We start from the raw sequence: 20,478 nt of genomic DNA, 5'->3' as shown, positions 1-20,478 counted from the left end.
ATGCCCAACCATCTTCAACCGGTTTCACCCAGCGACGCCTTGCCGGAGGCGGGGGATCCGAACGACGCGGAGGGGCCCGGCGACGTCAGCGATGCGGAGGGCCCGCCCACGACGCCGACTAGGAGACGGACGAGGTGAGGGGAGGAGAGATCTCGCCGCCCGCCGCTTCGATTCTGCGGTGCGGTGGTCTGTACGAAACTTAGAATTCAGTTTGCGATGTTGATGGCTCAATTGATTAGCGATCTGGGACAATTCGGGGGGGGGGGGGGGGGTCCTTGAAAGTGTACCGATTTACGGCATATTCATTGACTTTTCACAACTTCTTTCAAGTACCAACTCCACTATAGAACGACAGCATGACTGTAAACTGAGCACTGGTCGCTAACATCCTCGAATTCAGTTAAATTTGCACCGAATATTCCCTGGTTTGAATGGAGTAAACTACTAGGAAGATGTACTGATATGAAAGCTAGGACTAGAGAGAGAGGGAAAGGAGAAAATAAGAGTTTTTTCATTGTGCTTCCTTTTGTTTTAAAACTGTCCTAATTTTTGTGCTACACCCCGTGCTCTGCAGCTGTGCAATCTTCTCAAATCGAGGGTCGGATCGCCTGAATTCCTTCAAAAGCTAGACAACATTCAGAAGTCGGTATACCAAAATGGTGCAGGTGCGTATTCGCCCAATGAACTGTTACTACCTTTTGCTGGACCCAGAAGTTAAACATAATTTATCTTGCAGTCAATGCATAAACTCACCTTGCCACGTAATGCTGCAAACTCCCATTTACTCGCTCATTGCAATTAAACCTGACAACTGAACAGTTCTGTAATTACTTGTGTAGCAGTAGATGAAACCATATCATGGGATATCGTAAGCGCCGCAGATATATGGGATGACAAGAATATGAACGTCAGTGATGATTCAGAGGATGGATATGTGCTCGTTAAGCAGGAGGATATTGTTGATGGGATTGCGTGCTTCATGGCTGCATACTTGCTCTCACTCAAGGAAACTAAGGTGTGCAAAGTTCACTTCACCTTTAATTTGTGAACTCCCTTGAATTATTCTATACGCAGTTGCTTTTCTTACACAGTCATTCCTGAATATCAGCCTCAGCATTCAAATGTCCATCAAGTCTTGGATTCTGACTAAAAGTCATGCTTATTTTACAGTGATTATTGAGGTTCTGGATAGATAAATACATACATACAGAAAGTTAGAAACATGAGTTTACGGTCATGGATCACCAATAGCTCAGTAACGGTGTCTACTCTTCACACTATTAAATATATTTGTAGAAGTTAGATGCATGGATAAAAACCACTAGTTCAGTATGGTGTCTACTCTTCGCACTATTAAATATATTTGTAGAAGTTAGATGCATGGATAAAAACTACTAGTTCAGTATGGTGCCTACTCTTCACACTATTAAATATATTTGTAGAAGTTAGATGCATGGATAAAAACTACTAGTTCAGTATGGTGCCTACTCTTCACACTATTAAATATATTTGTACAAGTTAGATGCATGGATAAAAACTACTAGTTCAGTATGGTGTCTACTCTTCACACTATTAAATATATTTGTAGAAGTTAGATGCATGGATAAAAACTACTAGTTCAGTATGGCTGTATGGTGTCTACTCTTCACACTATTAAATATATTTGTAGAAGTTAGATGCATGGATAAAAACTACTAGTTCAGTATGGTGTCTACTCTTCACACTATTAAATATATTTGTACAAGTTAGATGCATGGATAAAAACTACTAGTTCAGTATGGTGCCTACTCTTCACACTATTAAATATATTTGTACAAGTTAGATGCATGGATAAAAACTACTAGTTCAGTATGGTCTCTACTCTTCATGTGGTAGGCTTCACGCTATTTGTCCATTGCACTATCTAGATCAACATGGGAAGGCCCGTCCATATTCCTTGTCGAACCTTGATTATTAGATTGTAATCATGTAAGGGGATTTCATGTCACTCATTGATTTGGAATCTTTGCACTTCTAATACTGGAGATTTCGTGTTATGCAGGAATTGACGCCCAATCAACTTCAAGATGGTAACTTTTTCCCCCCTTAATTCAGATGAATTTTGTTAGTTGGATGTTTCCTTATGTTAGATACCCCACCCGTCATTTCTCAGCCCTTAGCAAGACATTTTCAACTAAAAAGAGAAAAGGGAAACTTCAGAAGGCATGGGCTGGAACACAGGTGCAGCGGTAGAGCCTCACCGCCTGTGACTGAGAGGTCCCAGGTTCGAGTCGCGGTCTCCTCACATTGCACTACGTGAGGGTAAGGCTTGCCACTAACACCTTCCCCAGACCCCGCACAGTGCGGGAGCTCTCAGCACTGGGTACGTCCAGCGTCATAGAGTGCGACAGCTATTGGGTAAGCTATCCTTGCAATCACAGTTTCTATTATAATTCTCCCATGGTGGATTTGTTAGGGTAAGCCTCATGTCTTCAAGAGGCTCCTTTGACCTCTACCTGAATAATCTTTTTTAAGACCTAAGAGGAAACTTTACTTCTCACTGAAAAATGAAGACTTAGGACATGATTTTATCAAACTAAATGTTCTGTAAGCAACAGAAATAAATAAATACTTGCCTCAGGGCAACTGGATAACATCACTTTGTGAACAAAGCATACACTAGATTTGTAAATAAAGTTAGGATCTGATGAGTAAAGTTCCATATTGATCAAATACGTTCAGTATGCAAACTTCTGTAACATTATCTACAATACCTTAACCATCCCATCAAAATAAGGGAGGATTCAGTAGATTGTTAAACGTTGCCCTGCCATAATGTGACATATTCCCAATGCCATCCAGTGTTATTTAACATCCAGAAAACTAGAGATCCAAGTGGGTCAGTGTTAGGGTACCCTTTACCCTCTTTTGTAAAAAAAAAAGAACTAAAATGATGATGTCACTGAAAAAGTTAGTTAATTTTATTGAACTAATAACTAGGGTAAATGGTGCCCTAACTGTGACCCACTCGCATCTATACAGAAAACTGCCAAATAAAACGTGTCCCAAGCAGAAATGTCACAAGTACCGACGTACCCTGGGCCATCACAAGGAAAACTACACCCAAAATCTTCTTTATCTGGCATTAATTTGGAACCGAATGCATCTAAAGGCCGCTTTACTAAAATCAATGTACATGCTCACAAAAAAAATCAGAGTTGTGTTATCATGTCGATGATGTTGTCAAAATTAACGTTAGTGCTTGCAGCGAAATATTGTGCAGGGATTGATCCCAGATTATTCAATGCTGTTCATGAGAATAGTAATTCGATTTTCTTAAACAATAGGGCCTAGGGATTTCTTGGTTCATCATACTATTTCTCTTGGTTGCATACAACTGGGTGTTTGCTATTCCCGTAGTTGTGTAGCTATCTCTCTGATTTCGCTCCTGTATCTTGCTCTTGCAGTATCTACCAGAATCCGGCAATTCTAAAAGCGGCAACTGCAGCCTTTTGGACATCCTGCCGCGTGGTATCCAAGTTCCTGTGAATAGTCCCATGTCCTGTGCTCGTGATCATGTACACATTGTGTGTTATGACTTCCCTATACTTCCATCACGGGAAGTGTTGTTTTCAAACACTGTGATATGCCTGTTCTGCCATGTGACTGCCGAAGTCCTTCGCAAGCTTCACCCGTAGGCTCATAGGCTGCTTTCAACAGTTAGATCATGTGCCAGATCTAACCACATACTGTCTAGTGATGATCATGTGGGGGCTGATTCCTAGTATCTGATGTACCTGTTTAGTGCAGCTTCATGTGTGTTTACTTATATCATTCATTTGTATCCGACCCCTGATTGCTACCTCCTCCTTGTATATATCAGATGTACAACCGAACATGGGCATACCTGGCCAAATGTAAATACACCAATTCGTTTGAGCTTCTTTTCTTAAGGCCATTCATGTTGTGCTTCAGTGTTGCCCCTTCTCATTCCTTGGATTCGGAACTGTTACTATCTGAAGTTGTGAACTTGTGCCCTTTTGAGGACGGATGGTGGTGATGATATCCTACTGAGTTCTACCTAATACCTTCCTTAATGGAATCGTAGTGCCAACTCATTGTAGATGGAACCGAGTTAGCTGTCACCAGTATGTTTTCCTTTTGCACTTGTATTGCAGTTCGTTCTGTGAGAGACGACTTCCACTTCAGGGGAAACCACATACATTACTGAAATTAATTCTCATTAGGACACCATATTACAAATGCTAGTTTTCACTGTGTCAACCTTGACGGGTATAAATTAATTTGTTTTCACACTAACAACAGCACCAATCCAAAAGGCCAAATTTTGCAATGTCATGGTTCATAGAACAGGAATAAGCAGTAACTCACTGTAGATGGAACGGAGAGCAGCAGTCAGAAATAAGTTTTTCCCTTGACAGCTTACTGCGGCACGCTACCTGTGCTTATATCTTGTTTGCCAGTACAAGAATGCTTAGTTAATTTGTAAACTCTAATGAAAAAATTAATTTATGTGATTAATAGATAGGACAAACCTAACATCTGACATGCATGAGACGCTGAAAATATTGAGGGAGTTCTACAGAAAAAATGCCTTGGGTTGTGTTAAAATATCAAGTCTAGCAATCTCCTGCAACAAATGTTTAAAATCGTTTTTTTTTTTTGGGTAACCCGGCAGCTGCCTATTAGATGGAAAAAAAGCCTAGATATAATGCTAGGAGGGCTATGTTAAAGGATAAATTTTTAGTTAAGTTTAATGTCTCGTAAGGCAGTTAAGGTGTCTCAGTATCAAGATAATTAGGAAGCAATGAAGCATGGAACACCAAGTATTACTCAAAACAAATGAGCAGTCATCTGATAGGCAACTTAACAGTAGCATGTGTCTGCCGACATTAGCAAGAGTTTGCAGAGATCTGAAGGGAAATCAGTTTTACCTTAAGACTTGTCTTGTTTACTGCCTTTCACATTTTCTATTGCAAATTTCTAGTTCATCTAAACTGAAGCCCGTCAGACTTCTAGTTCATCTAAACTGAAGCCTGCCAGACTTCTAGTTCCCTACCCGTTATCATCTCAATTCTCAAATCAGATAATTTTTTCATCCTTCTAGCGCAAATTTGCACATGGGTTTAAACATGGAATTCGACTGAAACTCTCAAATCCTGCTCATTTTAGAATCAGCTTAGGCTACCCATCATACCACAATTCTTTGTTTCCCATCTTAGTCTGTGATTCAGGGTTCAAAACAATGGATCACTTTGAATCCCTTAAGTTAGTGATTTATCACTTTAACCTAAGGAAAAAAATTTGTTGCATCACATTTGGTGTGAAGTCCTATATAAAGCGTTTTAGTAGATATAGACATATTCACTACAATGACATATTTACTTCGAGAAAACTACTAACTTCGAGAAAACTACTATGGCATACCACATAAATTGTATTTTCACGAAATATGCCTAGCCAAAATAAAAAAAATAAAAAGCGTGCATTGAGTCTAGCTAGAAATAATCAGGGATATCAATATTAGAATGAGCTCTTTCTATAAACCTAGACATCTTGCATAGAAAATCAATATAAAGCGGTACATGGCAAGAGTATATAGACATCAATGTTTGAATTATCTACTATATATTTTCCAGCATTTCTAATGAAGAAATAATATTAACTGCCTGTACCATGGATAAATAGGACAAACGCACCATCTACCTTGAAAGTCAAATTATGCCATGGTAAAATAACATAGTATCGCAATCTCAGTAATGTAGAAGCACGAAGAAAGTTTAAATAAACCAAGAAATTGCAAACTTTTTGAACAAATCAAACTGTCTCTGTACAACATAAAAATGCCGTATCTAAATACCAATTTCATAGACACCACATCGTGGCAAAATTAATACACAAACTTGACCAGGTGAATATGTGGAACCAAATCGTTGTGGAACTACATGCACACCACAAACACCTCAAATATATATCACACCTAAAGCCAGTTCAATAATAACGACATTTAATGGATCATTAATCCAAACATTGTCGTGCAAGAAGTTGGGAGAAAATAATTAATTTTTGTTTGTTGTTGGCAATATAGGTAATATGCTATTTATTCTCACACAAAAATCTAAGATAATTCACCTTTAGGAATGAAATAGGCCTTCGAAAAATGGAGCCATTCCACCAAAGTTAGATTGAAAAATTTGGAGGACCATATAGAGGACCATTCACCTATATTAAGTGTGCACACGATGCACTTGTATGCCGATATAATAATAATTAAATGTAACATAATTTTTTTAAAAAATACATACCATAGGAACAACAACAATTTTAATTTGAATATGTAATAATTTCATTTGAAGTTAAATACTCACAATTCCTGCCATACGTATAGTTTAAATTATAATTTGTCGTGAATTAACACCCCTTTTGTATGTGTCACAACTTCTACTATACACTGAATCTCTTATCTAAATGGACACTATTCTAATTATATGGTGCACCAAATATGCAATATTTTTGAAATTTACGAAAACAATAATGTAATCCAAATAAGAACTCATAGTTTCATTTTTTTTTTGGGAAATGAAATTCAGTATAGAGGTCCATCAGCATGCTGAGCTAGCAAGCGCACATATACATTATCATGAAGAAAAATATTTTTATCACTGAAGTCAAATCATCACATGAGAGAAAATTGAGAAAATATATAACAATGAGAAAAAATCAATTGCCATTGGCATATCATGCAGCTAAAAAAGGCCATAAATATATCACACTATAAGTGACAAGATCCTCTCCTCCATTATTCTGCCATTACTTTATAACGGGGCATGCATTGATGCATATTGTCTCTGCCTAGTATATTTGTGCCAATTCGGTCCACCAAGTCAGTAATTATGGCTCTCTAGTATGCACACACATCATGCCTGCCAGAGAAAATATGTAATTGAGCTGTCTTTGAAGCAGCAATACCATCTGAAGAATGTGAATGCTCACCAGACACGACTTGTGACATCAAAAAAGGACTCAATTATTTTTTGAGCTGTAATAGTTAACGTGGATCACTTATACAACAACATCGTCAAAACTTGATAATGGAAACAGAAGAATCACTTCACAGAAAAATGGGAGGATTCGAAAACGCTATCAAATTTAAATATAGAGCAGAACAGAGCAAGTCCTTACCATTCGATGCCATTTCCAACAAACTACGTTCACCAACAATTATCCTGGACTAATCATCTATGAACTGATGTATTGATTAGAAGAATCAAAAGCATCAGTACCGAAGCAACTCCGATTAAGAATTTCATATCACTCTAAAGCTATTTCAACCGAGTCTTAAATGCCAACTTCATGCGCACATCTGAGATAAATGGTCCCCTAATTGCAGCGCACAATGCCTGATCCAATCCGAGGAACCAAGAAAAGAATCTAGTTGCTAAAAGAACTACAGGAAAACAAAAGTAGAAAAGAAAATCCAATCTAATCCGAGCTATGGGGTCTGAAATGCTTTATTGAGTTATCATCCCAATAAGAGAAAAGTAATTACTTGATAGAGGTATAAGTGTGGCACATATACATGAGGATCGATACTTCTGAGCAGTTGTTAATTGCGTCACATGAAGCCAGTTGGGCTGGTGTCCAGAAAAGCAGGCGTCCAGACACCTTCCATTCTTCCAACACATGGAACTCCAGTCCACGCGCAACAGCAGATCGTGATCTGATCTATTCCAGAAAAAATAAAGAGGAACATAAAAAGGTAAAAGGAGAATTTTCCACCTCTGGCGGCAGCAAGGCCAGGAAAATTGCTGCGTGCGCATGCGCCATATCCCGGCATGATCTGCAAAAGCATGTAGGTGTCCGCCAGTTTTGGTTCGCTTCTGGACCGGAGCTAGGGCTTGGCGGCGGAGGGAGGCACCACGTCGACGGCCGCGATGCCACAAAACTTAGGGCTGGGCGGTGGAGGGAGGTGTGGGCCGTGCGGCGATGGTGTTTGGCGAGTTCGCACGCGTGGACGTCGGCATGGCGCTGGCGATCTGGGCTAGCGTGGTAGTTGTTAGGCTGATGAGAAAGAGTGGGAGGGCGGAAAATCGGGGTGGGGAGATGGCGAGGGCGGAAATTAAGGGTGGGGAGAACAAAACATTTTGCACCGTATGATGTCTTGATGAACGGCGTAGATTTCATTTTCCAACGGCACTTCGTGCCTTTATAAGTAGTAGTAGATAGATAGATGAAACTGAGAGCAGTTGTCAGCAATATGGTTTCGTTGCACGAAACCCGAATTCTCGGTAGAGGAAGTTGGCTCGGAACTCTGGAAAGAGGGGAAGCCTGTCGCCAGGAAGATCGTCTTGTGCGAGATCGGCGAGGGCGTGAATGCCCGGGCGACGAAAGGACAGTCCGTCAAGCTCGCCGCCGGCAATCCTCACGAGCACGGAAGCATACAGTGAGCAGGGCATGACCAGTCCCCGTGTCCACCCCGCCACGACCGTTTCATTTGCCTCTGCTGAGAAGATCTAGTACTAGTACATAAGCGCCAAAGCATCGCCCACCACGACGATCCTGTTCCGTGGCACTATTGTCGGCTTGACCCTACCTTCTGCTAGGAAGGCATCCTTCTCTTGATGTGGGCCAAATTTGCGAGAAATGCAACTCCTCATGTAGAAAGTGCCCTCCATACTATCTCTACCATTAATTTCTTGGAGATTCGTGCTAGCAACGTTGCAAAAAGGTCACCCACCTCCAATCTTTAGTCCATTTCAGTTTTACAGAAAGCCACCGACATTTTTCATATTTCACACATTATTTCGCTTTGCCAGTATTCTTTACAATCGTTGTCTCTGTTTCATAGAGTGCATAGGTACGAGATTTATTTTTCCGGATTAAACTACCTAATTTCCAAATTTTCAGTCTGGAAGATTCATTGACTCATGCACAAATGATTTCTTATCTCGTTTTTTTAGCCATTCATATTCCGCCTCACTTACTGTTACAATGATTCAGTCTATTTTTCTTGAATTTCCTACATGTTTTTTTATCCATTCCTTCAAACAATTTTCATTTCACCATATATGTACATTCACCACACGTTACATGCATGAGATCTGGAGCATTTATTCCTGATTATAAACTGGATCATTTATTCTGCCAAGAATTTAGTCTAGGAAATCATTTACTTTAGGACGAAGAAAAGAAATGGAAATGAGACCATAATGTATTCCGGCCAGAATAAACTTAAGGAAACCAATACAAAATTTTGGATCTTGAATACTTTAAAATGGGAGATTCCTTGAACAAAAGTCAGAAAAAATGAGAAAACGAAAAGATGTAAACTATATTCTGTAAAGAATCATTAATAAAACTGCAATGAAAGTAAGTTTTACAATAGGCAAAAAACCATAGTTCCAGAGAATCTAAGTTTCATACACGTAAGAAGTTTCATCAAAGTTTCATACACAGAAATACGAAGTTGCAAAGGAGATTTATTGGAGTCTCGGCAAAATTAGCTCAGTTTCATACATTTTCGAGTTTGAACATAGATTCTTGCACAGGTTCATAATAACGACATTAATGGATCATTAATCCAAACATTGTCGTGCAAGAAGTTGGGAGAAAATAATTAATTTTTGTTTGTTGTTGGCAATATAGGTAATATGCTATTTATTCTCACACAAAAATCTAAGATAATTCACCTTTAGGAATGAAATAGGCCTTCGAAAAATGGAGCCATTCCACCAAAGTTAGATTGAAAAATTTGGAGGACCATATAGAGGACCATTCACCTATATTAAGTGTGCACACGATGCACTTGTATGCCGATATAATAATAATTAAATGTAACATAAATTTTTAAAAAATACATACCATAGGAACAACAACAATTTTAATTTGAATATGTAATAATTTCATTTGAATTGAAATACTCACAATTCCTGCCATACGTATAGTTTAAATTATAATTTGTCGTGAATTAACAACCCTTTTGTATGTGTCACAACTTCTACTATACACTGAATCTCTTATCTAAATGGACACTATTCTAATTATATGGTGCACCAAATATGCAATATTTTTGAAATTTACGAAAACAATAATGTAATCCAAATAAGAACTCATAGTTTCATTTTTTTTTTTGGGAAATGAAATTCAGTATAGAGGTCCATCAGCATGCTGAGCTAGCAAGCGCACATATACATTATCATGAAGAAAAATATTTTTATCACTGAAGTCAAATCATCACATGAGAGAAAATTGAGAAAATATATAACAATGAGAAAAAATCAATTGCCATTGGCATATCATGCAGCTAAAAAAGGCCATAAATATATCACACTATAAGTGACAAGATCCTCTCCTCCATTATTCTGCCATTACTTTATAACGGGGCATGCATTGATGCATATTGTCTCTGCCTAGTATATTTGTGCCAATTCGGTCCACCAAGTCAGTAATTATGGCTCTCTAGTATGCACACACATCATGCAATACCATCTGAAGAATGAGAAAATATGTAATTGAGCTGTCTTTGAAGCAGCAATACCATCTGAAGAATGTGAATGCTCACCAGACATGACTTGTGACATCAAAAAAGGACTCAATTATTTTTTGAGCTGTAATAGTTAACGTGGATCACTTATACAACAACATCGTCAAAACTTGATAATGGAAACAGAAGAATCACTTCACAGAAAAATGGGAGGATTCGAAAACGCTATCAAATTTAAATATAGAGCAGAACAGAGCAAGTCCTTACCATTCGATGCCATTTCCAACAAACTACATTCACCAACAATTATCCTGGACTAATCATCTATGAACTGATGTATTGATTAGAAGAATCAAAAGCATCAGTACCGAAGCAACTCCGATTAAGAATTTCATATCACTCTAAAGCTATTTCAACCGAGTCTTAAATGCCAACTTAGCGCACATCTGAGATAAATGATCCCCTAATTGCAGCGCACAATGCCTGATCCAATTCGAGGAACCAAGAAAAGAATCTAGTTGCTAAAAGAACTACAGGAAAACAAAAATAGAAAAGAAAATCCAATCTAATCCGAGCTATGGGGTCTGAAATGCTTTATTGAGTTATCATCCCAATAATAGAAAAGTAATTACTTGATAGAGGTATAAGTGTGGCACATATACATGAGGATCGATACTTCTGAGCAGTTGTTAACTGCGTCACATGAAGCCAGTTGGGGTGGTGTCCAGAAAAGCAGGCGTCCAGACACCTTCCATTCTTCCAACACATGGAACTCCAGTCCACGCGCAACAGCAGATCGTGATCTGATCTACTCCAGAAAAAATTAAGAGGAACATAAAAAGGTAAAAGGAGAATTTTCCACCTCTGGCGGCAGCAAGGCCAGGAAAATTGCTGCGTGCGCATGCGCCATATCCCGGCATGATCTGCAAAAGCATGTAGGTGTCCGCCAGTTTTGGTTCGCTTCTGGACCGGAGCTAGGGCTTGGCGGCGGAGGGAGGCACCACGTCGACGGCCGCGATGCCACAAAACTTAGGGCTGGGCGGTGGAGGGAGGTGTGGGCCGTGCGGCGATGGTGTTTGGCGAGTTCGCACGCGTGGACGTCGGCATGGCGCTGGCGATCTGGGCTAGCGTGGTAGTTGTTAGGCTGATGAGAAAGAGTGGGACGGCGGAAAATCGGGGTGGGGAGATGGCGAGGGCGGAAATTAAGGGTGGGGAGAACAAAACATTTTGCACCGTATGATGTCTTGATGAACGGCGTAGATTTCATTTTTCCAACGGCACTTCGTGCCTTTATAAGTAGTAGAGATAGAGATTCACGTAGGATCCACAGATTCATACAAGATTAAATCTGGAATATTATAGGAAGCATTTTATAGGATCCACAGATTCATACAAGATTCATACAAGATTAAATCGTGTCTGTTTCACCTCTGACTTTCGTATTCTGAACCTGAAGGTTTATGATGTGATATTAGGTTCTGATTCGATTTACCAACAGAGCCCAGTCACGTTGGATTATAAAAAGATGATCCTCAAAGTCACAATGCCAGATGACAAGGAAGTGTTGTTCCATGATGAAAGTCTACCTTCATCGGCTAATATGAAAGAGAGTAGAAAATGTCACACACTCTTACTCAATGATATTTGTGGAGTAGTTTTTTTATCAAACCAATGTCCCATCTTGATGCCAGAGAGGCAGTCACAACTCCACTAGCTATTCACAAGGTACTTCAGGAATTTGAAGCAGTCTTTACAGAGCCAACTACATTGCCACCAAAAAGGGACTGTGATCATGCTATTCCCCTGGTGCCAGAAGCTAAGATTATTAACCAGAGACCTTACATGATGCCACAAAATCAAAAGAATGCTCTTGAACTGATTGTGAAGGAACTACTTCAAAAAGGAGTTATTAGGGACAATAGTAGCCCTTATTCATCTCCAGTGGTGCTAGTGTAAAAGAAAGACCAGTCCTGGAGGAAATGCACTGATTTCAGGAAACTCAACTTGCAAACAATCAAAAATAAATATCCTTTACCCATAATTGACGAGTTGTTGGATGAGTTACATGGAGCAGCAGTCTTCACTAATCTGGACCTGAGAAGTGGATATCACCAAATTCGAATGAAAGAGGAATATATTCCAAAAACGGTAGTAATGCCATTTGGGTTAACGAATGCCCCGACCACATTTCAGCAGCCAATGAATTTTGTGCTAGCACCAGTGTTGAGAAAATTTGCACTTGTTTTCTTTGATGATATTCTGGTATACAGTAAGAACATGGAAGCCCATATTGTGCAATTGAAACAAGTTTTCAAGTTGTTAGTTACAGCAGAATAATCTTTAGGCCAAGAAATCTAAGTGCACTTTTGCCACAAAGCAAGTGGAGTATTTGGGTCATATTATATCAGCTCAGGGGTAGTTACAGACCCAAGCAAGATTGAGGCAATTGTTCAGTGGACTCAACCAGAAAATGTGACACAGCTAAGAGGCTTTCTAGGACTAACAGGCTATTACAGGCGATTCATAAAACACTATGGCATTATTTGCATACCACTTTTTGATGCACTAAAGAAAGATAGTTTCCAGTGGGATGAGCAACAGGAGGAGGCATTTTAGAAACTCAAACAAACAATGAAACAACCACCTGTGTTAGCACTACAAGATTTCTCTCTCCCTTTCACACTTGAGGTAGATGCAAGTGATTTTGGCCTTGGAGCCATTTTAATGCAGCACGATAAGCCCATCTCCTTTTTTAGCAGAACAATTGGCCCCAGGTCTGCAGGATTATCTACCTATGATAAAGAGGCTATGGCTATCTTGGAAGCTTTGAAGAAATGGAAGCACTATTTCTCGGTGACATCACTTGTTATAAAAACGGATCAGCAAAGCCTCAAATATATTCATGAGCAGAAACTGACTGATGACATTTAGCACAAGTTATTAGTCAAGCTCTTGGGGTGTAATTACACTGTGGAATATAAAAAGGGTAAGGAAAATAAAGTAGCTGATGCATTGTCAACGGTCAAAGCGAAGTTGTTCTCATTGATCACCAGTGTGGCTGTGCCTATGTGGATAAGTGAAGTGGTTAAATCTTATGCCAATGATGAGCACTGCAAGGACTTGACACAGAAACTAGCATTGGCACCTTCTTCAGTACCAAACTACACTTATACAAAACGGGTGTTGCAGTACAAAACAAAAATTTACATTGGCAGCTACTCTGATTTAAGGACCAAAGTCATTGATTCCTTACATAACTCCGAATTGGGAGGACACTCTGGAGGAAAGGCTACATACCAGAGAATCAAGTTGATCTTTCATTGGCCTGGACTTAAACAACAAGTAATTGAATTCATCAAGAAATGTCCCACGTGTCAGCTGAATAAAGCAGAACACTACAAATATATGGGTCTTCTTCAACCTCTACCTGTACCTGATTTTGCTTGGACACACATCAGTATGGACTTCTTGGAAGGCATGCCCTTATCTGAACACAGAAACATGATATTGGTGGTGGTGGACAGATTTACTAAATATGCTCATTTCATCTCCCTCAAGCATCCTATTAATGTTCAGACAGTTGCTAAAGCATTCAAGGACAACATATTCAAGTTACATGGCCTTCCAACTGTCATTGTGTCATTGTCACTGACAGAGACAAAATATTTACCAGCAAGCTTTGGCAAGATTTGTTCAAGTCACTTGGGGTCAAGTTGTACTTTAGCACTTCATACCATCCACAGACGGGTGGTCAGACCGAAAGGGTCAATCAATGCTTGGAAAACTATCTAAGGAATATGGCATTCTTACAGCCAAAAAATGGCACCGTTGGCTAGCTCCGGCAGAATGGTGGTACAATACATCTTTCCACACCTCCCTCAACATGATGTCGTTCCAGGCTCTCTATGGCAAGCCAACTCCCTAGTAGCAGAGTTGATATTGCCAACACAAGAAAATGCACCTGACCTCATACCAAACTCTACTGTCATTGATATTGCAGCACAGATAAAAGCAAATCTGCAGAAAGCCCAAGATAGAATGAAAATCCAAGTCGATAAGAAAAGATCTGAGAGAACACTAGAAGTGGGTGATATGGTGTATCTGAAGATACAACCATATAGACACACTTCATTAAGTTCACACAGGTGCTTGAAGCTACACTCTAGATATTATGGTCCTTTCCGAGTGTTAGCCAAGGTGGAAAAAAGTTCATACAAACTCCTATTGCCAGAAGGTTGTCTGTTGCACAATATATTCCATGTTAGCCAACTAAAGAAGCACATGGGACCTAAGGCCATCCCTAGTCCTAACCTACCGCTGTTGAACCCAGATGGAACAATTCTAATCTCTCCTGAAGCAATACTGGACAGAACATTGGTTCCGCAGAAGCAAGGCTCAATCTGCATTCAAGTGCATTGTTGGTTGATTAAATGGGAAAACATGCCGGTTGAACAAGGCACCTGGGAAGATGCGGCATTCATCCAGAGGGTGTTCCCAGGATTCCAGCCTTGAAGACAAGACTGTTGTCGATCGGGGGAGTTGTCATGCCCAAGAAGATACTTTAAGAGGTCACCAAGCTCCAGACGCAGCCCTCCTTCTAGTGCCACTTGAACTGGTCCAATAGTACTTTACAGCTGGAGCTCAACCAGTCAGTAGTTTGTCTATTAGCTCCTCTCTTTCCCTTTTTAATCCCCTCTCCCAGGGAGAGCTCATCCATCTTTTCATTAGGGTTTATTCCCAGTAGCCGCCACTGTCTGTGGTTGGTTGTAAGGGCGTCTGTAACTTGATCATCCCTCTTGAATTAAGCAATATAATCGATATATTAAGCGCTACTTGTTGTTCTTGTTCATATGTGTGAGCCTGAGCCTGTCATGGTCATCGTTGTTCACACGGGAGTGGGAGCTACGTATCTCCATCGCCTATAGGCGTTGTTTGGTGACCATCGGCCAACTGTCTTGGTTCACACCTGTTTCGAACTTGAACAGGTCCCCGTAGATGTTGAGGCCATATAGATGTCCATTGTGGAAGATGATGTCCAGGAGCTCCTCTATCGTGGAATATGCAGTCCATCCGATGTCCGGACAACCGGGCCTGCATAGCAGGATATTTTCATGGTTGTGGTGTGGGTGATGGCCACGAGGATACAACCGGTTCAGGTCGGAGTTTCCGAGAAGGCAACCTTCTGGAAGATGGCACTAGCAAATTAAAATTCATCAAAGCACATGAAAATGAATCTTATGCATGACTTGTTTTATAATTTTATTTCACTTCCCCTCTGTTTCTTTAATATGATCCAATTTTAACCTTATTTCATTCCAGTAGCTTTTCCATACTCTTGTTAGAAAATTTTAAGGTGGTGGTCTCATTATTATTAACGAATGAATCCCGATGATCACATGGATACGTGAGCACACGGTCTTTACTCAACACGTGTCTAACATTTGTGTGTTCTGCCGTTTGTTGGTGATGAGGTGGGAACGAGTCGTGTGGTCCTAAATAAAGTATCTCCCTTCTCATCCCCTTTTCTCATCCCCTTTTCTCGTCCACCAAACACACAGCCGCACGAGAACCCGGCCATGGCCGCCGCACGAGAGCCCGGCCATGGCCGCCGCCCCGCGCAACCATCCGCGCCACCACTGCCGGGAACGAGTGGCTGGTTCCTCCACTTGTTGCTCGAGGACTATGCAGTCCAGGTAGCGCGACACCAGCACCTGCGTCAGTGGCCTCCTCGTGTGGGGCGTCCCCTCAATGCCTCGCCTGCGGGGGTCGAGGTTGCCGTCACATGCGCGAGGAACGCCATGGATGTGCACAGGACGATGGGATGTGCGCAAAACGTTGTGGTAGGCTCCCTCCTCCAGGGCGAGGACGACCACGCCCTCGAGTTCACCGCTCCCCTCTGGTCTTGGAAGACTTCCTGTTTCTTCTTCACGTTTCTTTCTGAAGATCCTTGTTTATCGCTGCTTCTTTTGATAAATTTGGTCCGAATTTGCTGATGTTCGATTCGTCCTAGACTATGCCAAGATCGCCTATTGATCTAGCTGGTTGGACTCGGTCGGGTGAGCGGGGTGCTTGAGATTCTCGACCGGATCTCTGGCGCCAACGAGGATAGGCTAGGAGCTTCAACGAGAGCAACCACCGGTGTGGAGAAGAAGGTCATGCCCACGTGGACGCTCTCCGGCAGCCCGCCTTGCTCCTTTCAACATGTCCTCTGATTCATGCCTCGGCACGGACAGGGTGCAATCTCGGCAGGATGCAATACATGCCGGATTCGTGCTTTTTTCCGTCCTCAAATTCAGAATCGGTCAGCTATAAAATTGTTCTTGCTGAACTAATCGAATATGTTATTGTATTTCTTCGCTACTTACCCTCGGGACCAATTGAATTTTATACAGTTCTAACTTTTATCTCATAGGGCGAATCTGGTTTAATTATAGGAGCTTACGGTTTTCATTAGTGCTCATTGTAACTTGGTTAACTAAAACATGGAACAAGCTGTAAAATTATTGACCAAACTAAAAATTGTATGGAATCTGTCGCTGCCGTGGGATGCTTTGTTTTTATTCTCTCCATGAAGCGGCCCCACTCGCATGCAATCTGTATAGTAGGATAAAAAGTGGAATAGAACCGTGAAGCCGCTGTTAGTGGACAAACGGACATGGGTAGCATCCAACGGTGCAGGAATAGATCCAACAGTATTAGACGCATGCACACGTATCCACCTGATCATCAAATTCACTCTCTTATTATTAATGCAAAAACAAATGAAAATCTATATGAAGACGTTCCAAGTTTAAATGACAATCTTATGTTGCTCAAAAAATAAAATTTAGAGGTTTGCAAACCAAGATTTTCATAGGTACATGTTATTTGGGCATCTCAAGCTTATGGTTTTCACCATTCTTAGATAGCTCATAGTGTGGTGTTCCTCTATTCTCTGTCAAAAAACTTCAACACAAAATTTTCTCCCATTTCTTTTCTTTGTGGTGACATTAGTGGTGCAAATATATGATGCAAGCTGCCATGCAATCCTTAAAAAAATTATATGAGGTGTCCAACAAGTATATTTCGTGATCTACATTCTCTAAATATCAACCAATTTAATAAGAATTAAATTTGAACTTAAAGGTATGCACAATACATAAAGGGACATAATCTTTCAAGAAAAATAACAACAACTAAACGCAATTTATTCGACCACTTAGACATGTAAGAAATTTTAACCATTTTTGTGCATTTAGAGGATAAAAAAGCTGAAACTGTAGGCGGAAAAAATAAGTGCATCGGAGCTGCATGGGTACGATTTGGATCGTAATACAACTGTTAGGGGGGATGTGTGATCAGCTGGTATAAGGTTTGCGTCCCTATGGGCCTAGGGGGCATCGTCATCCTTGACCTCGAGAAGTTTGGCTACGCTTTGAGGCTTAGATGGTTGCGATATGAATGGGTGGTTCCGGAAAAACCTTGGGTGGGCCTTTAATTAGCCGCCAAACATGGCACTGAAAGTGAGATTTTTAGCGCAACCACTAGGGTGATCTTTGGAGACGATATGCATGGGTCTTTCTAGTCATATTCCTAGCTAAATGAAATGGTCCAAAGATATTCGCTGTTTCAATGCGGAAGAATAGATCAGTACACGACGCCATTTCAAACCTACAATGGGTTTCTAATCTTTATGCCGACAACTTCACAATTGAGCACATCAAGCAATTCATCACCCCATGGGCCTCCTGCAGGACGTGACTTCTCATTGCAGTGGATGTCTCATTTATTTGGACTCTGATAGCAAATGGACAATATTCCGGTAACTTGGCATACACAGCGCAATTCCTCAGCTCCTCCATAGCTTGTTCCATCAAGGGGATTGCATGGAAGATTTCAGCGCCTCCCAAATGCCACATCTTCGCCTATGTTGCTACTCAAAATTGTTTATGAAGTTCGGACCACCTTGCAATCAATGGATGACCTCATCATCACACTTCCAAGCGGATTTGATCGGTGGTTGTCTCTTGGCTCTCAATCCCCTCTTTCGTACAGTGTCTCAGGTCCAATCAGCAACCGATGCTGCAATATTGGTTAGCCATCTCCATAACACCCTCCTGCTCTCCGAAGGGGCTTCTATTGGACATAACAGTTATAATTTGGGAACTTTGGAAGGGACTTTAGCAACAATATATCCATGTTGGCAATCCTAATACAAAAAAATTAAACATAAAGGCAAAAGAGCGGATCTTGGAAATTGTTGACTAATTTCTAGTCCCTTTTTTGTTTATGATGAGGTCCCCTTTTTTTTGTTCTTTCTTTACATCGATATAAAAAATGCAAGCTTTTGCCTCGTTTTTTTTAAAGTAACTTGTCTAAGCAGTGGGCATGGACCAGTCCATCTAACCATTAATACTTGAGTTTTTTTTCTAATATTTATCACAGTTCTAAAGATAGACGTTAGTGAGAAGATATTAATATAAAATGTATTAATTAATTTACTAGTAAATGACTAAATGTAGATCACCCAAACATCCTCTTAATCCCCTCCCAAATCCCAATTATAACCTTGCTTAGCAAATCTGATTACCGTTGGATCTTTTCTTCTTAGCTAGATTAGAAATCAGGAGGAAGAATCCACGTTAACGTTTCACCCCAAGCCCATGTGCCACGAAGTATCCAAGATTGAGGCGATTTGATTCCATCACCGCCGTCTTCTTGCATGCGATAGCCCCGGCCACCAACCACATCATCGACATAGATGTAGTTTCTCTGCACTGCACCGCACCCACCTGCTGGTACGGACACCGCCTTCGACCACGTTTTCCCTAAGAACAGGGAGTAGTCTCCCAAGCTCGCTACTTGCTCCCACTTCCGAAGCCACCCTATCGCCGGTTCGTCACCAAGCTCAAACACCGTGAAGAAAGGGTCGGATCTGAATATGTTAGATCGCTTACTCCTCACCGCCATTGCGAGCTTGCCTTCCAAAACAAATACGTAGCAATGGTCGTCGTTGACCACGCGGGAGCTACCTATCTCAAACGCGTGCAGGTATTGTTTGGTTACCATCGGCCAGCCGTCTTGGTTCACACCTATTTCGAACCTGAACAGGTCCCCGTAGAGGTTGAGGCCATAGAGATGTCCATTGTGGAATATGATGTCCAGGAGCTCCCCTATCGTGGAATATGCAGTCCATCCGCTCTCCGGACAACCGGGCTTGCATAGCAGGATGTCATGGTTGTCGTGGTGGTGGGTGATGGCCGCGAGGATGCATCCAGGTGAGGTTGGAGATTCCGAGAAGACAACCTTCCGGACGAGCCTGCCAGACATGGTCCCCTGTTTCGGAAGCGGCGCCTCGACCTCAACGCCGGAGAAGAGGTTCACGATCGCAAGCTGCAGGTCGAACCCTACCGCGGCGATCCAGCCACCGTCGTGAGCTCCCACGAACCACTTGCCGACCAAGTTTTCGCTCGGGAGCTGGATGCGCATGGCCTCGTCTTCTGCAGGGCAGTATACACGCCTCGTCCTGTGGTCGTTCCGTAATATGGAGGAGAGGATGAGCCACGGTAGGGCAGGCGGCGCCGGGTGGCGCGACGCAGCCGCGGCGGCTCGCCACGATCTGCATACGGCGGAGAACCGGACGCGGTGGAGCAAGCCGCCAACCTTGGCGTAGACCAGGTGGAGGAGATCGTCAGGGAGATCGGACCAGTAATCCGTAGTCATCCCGTACAAGGCGCGATCCCTTTTCGGCGCAAGAGTACTCGATATTTGCGCGCAATAATAACAGGTGATCGATTGCATGACTAGAGTCGGACACGGAAACCGAATTTGTTAGGAATATGCATTGTCCGGCACTCCGGCCTCAAGCATGTCTTGTTTTTTTTTATCTAGAATTTGATAGGAGTACATCTACGTGTGTATGTAGTAGCATACAAGTATATGTGTGAAACTGGTAGAATCTAGGGTTCTACCAGGACGGGGGCGTAGATTGTAGGGGTGGAAGTGCTGCGAGCGAG

The 20,478-nt window shown here is 41.6% G+C and overlaps 1 protein-coding gene, 1 long non-coding RNA gene and 1 pseudogene across 2 annotated transcripts; 2 read left to right on the top strand and 1 right to left on the bottom strand.

Moving 5' to 3' along the window:
• Window positions 1–3,659, top strand: LOC139832665 (uncharacterized; annotated as a pseudogene).
• A 12,377-nt stretch (window positions 3,660–16,036) lies between these two features.
• LOC127309245 (uncharacterized) lies at window positions 16,037–16,890 on the top strand. The gene is made up of 2 exons (XR_007857051.2): window positions 16,037–16,323; window positions 16,494–16,890. It is a non-coding gene; the product is annotated as an uncharacterized lncRNA (long non-coding RNA).
• Window positions 16,891–19,078: 2,188 nt separating this feature from the next.
• LOC127309927 (F-box protein At2g26160-like) lies at window positions 19,079–20,185 on the bottom strand. Its single transcript, XM_051340638.1, has one exon. The coding sequence runs from the start codon at window positions 20,183–20,185 to the stop codon at window positions 19,079–19,081; it is 1,107 nt and encodes a 368-aa protein (XP_051196598.1).
• Window positions 20,186–20,478: the final 293 nt, after the last annotated feature.

This window comes from Lolium perenne, chromosome 6 (genome assembly GCF_019359855.2).
Source record: "Lolium perenne isolate Kyuss_39 chromosome 6, Kyuss_2.0, whole genome shotgun sequence".
Taxonomy (NCBI): Eukaryota; Viridiplantae; Streptophyta; class Magnoliopsida; order Poales; family Poaceae; genus Lolium; species Lolium perenne.
Note: the sequence above shows the minus strand (reverse complement) of the source record. Positions and strands in the feature narration are given on the sequence as shown.